This window comes from Globicephala melas, chromosome 10, assembly GCF_963455315.2.
Source record: "Globicephala melas chromosome 10, mGloMel1.2, whole genome shotgun sequence".
NCBI classification, from domain to species: Eukaryota; Metazoa; Chordata; class Mammalia; order Artiodactyla; family Delphinidae; genus Globicephala; species Globicephala melas.
Genome location: NC_083323.1, coordinates 94479004 through 94483708, shown reverse-complemented (window position 1 = coordinate 94483708; position 4705 = coordinate 94479004). Strand labels below are relative to the sequence as shown.

Here is a 4705-nt window from a genome sequence, read left to right as displayed (position 1 = left end):
CACACTCCCAAGTAGTATTAATATTATTGTAACAATGATGGAATACATGTCATTTAAATGAAAGACTCTGGGTCTAGACAAACTTTCATTTGATTTCTGACTTGGGTACTTAATAGCTCTGATTCCTTGAGAAAATAACATTATTAATGGATCCTACATTTTCTCAGCTACCTAATGGGAATCAGATTCTCTATCTTGTGATTTTTTTGTTGCTGTTACAAAACTAAGAGTTTGTTATATCAGCCCACAAGACCGAACTTGGTGCCTGTTGATCTCTTTTTACTACAGATCTCTAAGCTTCTTTGTCAAATTTAAAAATAAGTGGTAAGTACAGTTTGATAAGATAGAGCTGATAAAGAGGAAAAGGTATGGCTAATCTCACTGAAGAATAAAGTACATCATATAAAATTTTTGGTATTGGGTGGAGTTCTAAATGGAATGTCTTCATTTTCCAACATTTCATTGACAAAATTATGGGGTTATTAAACCAAGGAACTTTTTGGATTCTCTCACTGGTTTCTGCTTTTAAGAACTTCAGCTCCTGTGTTTGTTCTTTAAATCTTTACCCTATCTCTCTTTCTTTATAGCTTTTCAGACCACTCCATGGAGGCTGATTTCTGGGGTCTTAGGAGTAATGTGCCTTTTGTTGGTGGCTGCTTTGCGAGTTTTGTTGGAAAATTGTAAGTTTTTCTAATCAAGACTATATAAAAAGATCAAAATTGTGATGAAACTGTCTTACAATAAAGGTTTCATTTTGCTAATGTGTAGTATTTTGTTATTTCATAAATCTGTGTCTGATGAAGTAAATTTCTAATTACTTCTTACAGCATTTACTAAACAAAATGTTCAGCCGACATTCTCTCCAGGACCCTCCACAGATCTCCAGGAAGGTGGGTTCCATACTTTGGAAAACTTTAGTGCTGTTAGAGAATGAAATATTCTTGTTTTTCTCACACAGAAGCATGAAGGGATATTATGCTTAGTAATAGAAATTATAGGATAGTCTCATTTTATTGCTAACTTAGTTTATTAAATTACATTGAATGTGTGTCATTTATATATTAAGTAATAAGGAAAATATTAGCCGGAAGTGACCTATTTTTCCTATGTGACTGCTCATGTTTAAGTAACAAAAGCAAATTACAGTAAATATTGTAGCTGATCCTAAGTGCCTGCTTGTGTTTCATAACACATACTTTGATACCTCTTTACCTGTACCTCCGCTTCTTCCATAACTCAGAAAGAAGCACAGAGATTTCTGCAATTCTAAACTCTACTCAACCAGTGAACGTCAGCTCAAAGATATTTTTAAACATATCTTTTCCTAAATGATGTCTCATCATCTTCTGTGTTCATATAGCACTTCATTCATATCTTTTTTCCCTCAGCGTTTTTCCAACTTTATTGAGATATAATTGACATATGACATCGTGTAAGTTTAAAGTGTACAATGATTCACTTATTACAATATTATTGCCACCATAGCATTAACTAACACCTCCATCATGTCACACAACTATCATGTCTTTTTGTGGTGAGAATGTTTAAGAAGCTCTCTTGTAGCAACTCTCCCAAGTATATAATACAGTACTGTTAACTCTAGTTATAATGATGCACAGTAGATCCCTAAAACTTAATCATCTTCTAAATGGAAGCTCGTACCTTTTGACCAACAGCTCCCCATTTCCCCCACATCCCAGCCCCTGGTAGCCACCATTCAACTCTACAATCTCAGCACCACTCATTTGACAAAGATTTGAGTGCCTACCACATAATATGACTTTTATCACTGAGGATGGTAAATGTTGAAGACACTATCACTAGTAAACTGGATGGTCAGACTTCAAGCTAAGTGCTTTATTAACTTCATTTTGAAATAAAATATCCAGAATTATTTTCTGACTCAGGAAATATGCTAAAATGCTTTCCTCCTTTAAATATCTCTTTTATCTAGTTCACTTTTAATTACACAGCAGAGATCAACTTTGGGTCACTTCCTCAAAAGAGGTTCTGCTAACCGCCCCCCATCCTATACTCTGCTACACAGTATTTTAACATACTGAATTTCTTGTGTATACTTACACAAATTATCATTAAATATAATTCATAAATGACTGAAATTTGTATAATTCTGTCTCTATCTCTAGAATATAATCTTCATGAGGAAGAAGGGTCATGTCTGAGTCATTCAGATTAATATCCCCTGAACTGTGGTGTAGGCAGTAAATTCTCAAAGAATAGTTGTAGAAAACATTAAATAACAAATGAGTAAATAGCACTGAAAACAACGGAATCGCCAATGTCATCAAGTCACGTTTTGTTTTTTCTCTTAGGATCTGGCTGCTGTTCTTGCCGAGAAAAGTGGATTGGCTACCAATGCAGCTGTTACTTCCTTTCTAGTGAATCAAAAACATGGAAAGACAGTAGAAATTTTTGTGTTTCTCAGAATTCCAGTCTACTTCAGATACAAGACAGAAATGAACTGGCATGTATTTAATTCTGATTTTTCTACAATTTTTTTGACCTAGGAAAATATTATCTAAGTAAGCTGAATACTTTGATTCAAGTCTTTAATCAGATAGTAAATAGGCAGTTATATTTGAACTAATTTCCTACACTTTGAAACAGTCAAACAATATACACAAAATTTCTCAAAGATTTACATTATAGGAATGTGACAGATAAAGTACAAGAAACTTTTTAGAGAGAATTCAAAGAATAAATAATAGATCATTATTTTTATTCAAAGGACTTTGAATTTTTAGTTCATTAATTGAATTTATAATTTGTTTTGTAATTATATAGCTTTTGTTATCACTCTTGGAATGAATATGAAGAATATTGTAAAACAATTACCCAACTCTTAAGAAAAAGTGAAAATTTTCTCTAGCTCCATGCAGAACCTGTGCTAAGATTTATCCCTCAAGATACTGTTGGTTTGGGATCAAATTTGATTGCTGATCCCCTGTGAAGGAAGTGTTCCATGAAAGCTCTAATTCCCTTTATGACGTTTTTCATTCTTTCAAGAAGTGAGATTTTGTGGTACGTTTTCCTCCATAAATGAATGGGCCTGATGAATGAGAACTATGAGGCATGTGACTTGACTATACCTCCTAAATTAAAAGTTAAAAATGATTTTAGTTTGTATAATTGAAAAACTGAATCTGAATAATAGACACTGACTTTCTTAAAAGTACCTGATCCCTAGAGTAGATTCAAAATAGATTAATATGTTGGTCTTTGTTTCCAAACAGCATTTTATGAAATTCATTTCCTATTATTACTGGATTGGACTCTCTTACAGTGAAGAACATCGTGCCTGGTTGCGGGAGGATAATTCTACTGTCTCCCAAGATCTGTAAGTTTCTGGCACTCAAAACCTTTTTCTGTTCTTTTTGAGTTTATCCTTAGATCTGATCAGAGAACGTAACATCCAGGAACACTGTAGGTAAGATATCCTGTTTAGGACGTGAGAATACAGAAAAGAGAATTGATACAACAGAATAACAATTTTAGTCCCAACCACAACACCCAAGTGTATGCTCAAGTGAGATGAAGTTAGTGTACTTGTGACTCTAAAAGAGCTTTTGATATATGCTTTTATTTCCTGCCTTGGTACAAGCACTTGGATATGTATGTACATATACAGATTCTCACATACACAAAAGCCATCCAGAGAAAAGAGTATATCCACTATTTTCCTTATTCTGGTGGAGCCCAATATTCTCAGCATCATCCCATATTTCAAACATTCTGGGCTTATTTTCTGTGTATTTGTAATCTTCAAATCTCATTTTCATTCATAAACATGGGATTTACAGTATCATACAATGACAGGTTTTATGCTCTGATTTTTTCCCTAGACTAGATTAGCAGATGCATCTTAGAAGTAAAGTATATAACATACCAAAACCATTAAAAACAACAGCAAAAACAAAAAAATCCCCAACTTCATTGCGATTGATTATTGATGCAATAGCTGAGTTTTTGTAACATTGTACTCTGAAATTGTGAAAACTGACTTGAATGAAAAAAAGATAATGTCTCAATGTGGTAATATCTCATTAAAATGCTTTTAAAATGTCTGTAGTTCTATCATTTAACAAAAACATCATCCTTGAACATTCTCATTTCCTTTTCCCAATATATTAAAACATTATTCTTCATTACAGATTTCCATCCTTTCACTCTCTAAATCCAAAGAACTGCAAAATATATAACCCAAGCGGAGGAGTTTCGGATACAGACTGTGGGAGTCAACATCGTTATGTCTGTAAGCAACAGCTTATTTAGATGTCTCTTGGGGCAGAAGGGGTGTGCAATGAAGATTCAGTGTACTTAGAATGGTAACATATATTACTAACTACCTACTTCTGGGATCTGTAAAATGTTTCAAATTGTGTCTTATCAATCATAATTTTCATGTATTTGAAAATGTGTTTAAATTTTTTATCAAGATATAATTGACATATAACATTACATTAGCTTCAAGTATACAACATAACAATAACTAGACACTAGGTCTAATTAACATCCATCATCATATATAGTTATAATTTTTAAATTTTGCCGTGTGTCTTAAAATGGATGAAATGTGTGCCTACACCTAAAATTATAGTCCAGACAAGTAATTTCATGAATATTAATGTATATGGTAAAGAGTGAATTTAATAGTTTATGCATATATTCTTGGAAACTCTCTGCA

At 32.9% G+C, this 4705-nt stretch overlaps 1 protein-coding gene across 1 annotated transcript; it reads left to right on the top strand.

Annotated features, from left to right (window-relative positions):
* Nucleotides 1-615: 615 nt before the first annotated feature.
* On the top strand, nucleotides 616-4396 carry LOC115850798 (natural killer cells antigen CD94-like). The gene is made up of 5 exons (XM_060306992.2): nucleotides 616-680; nucleotides 828-890; nucleotides 2334-2485; nucleotides 3255-3358; nucleotides 4173-4396. The coding sequence occupies exons 1-5, from the start codon at nucleotides 635-637 to the stop codon at nucleotides 4291-4293; spliced, it is 486 nt and encodes a 161-aa protein (XP_060162975.2). The 5' UTR covers nucleotides 616-634; the 3' UTR covers nucleotides 4294-4396.
* Nucleotides 4397-4705: the final 309 nt, after the last annotated feature.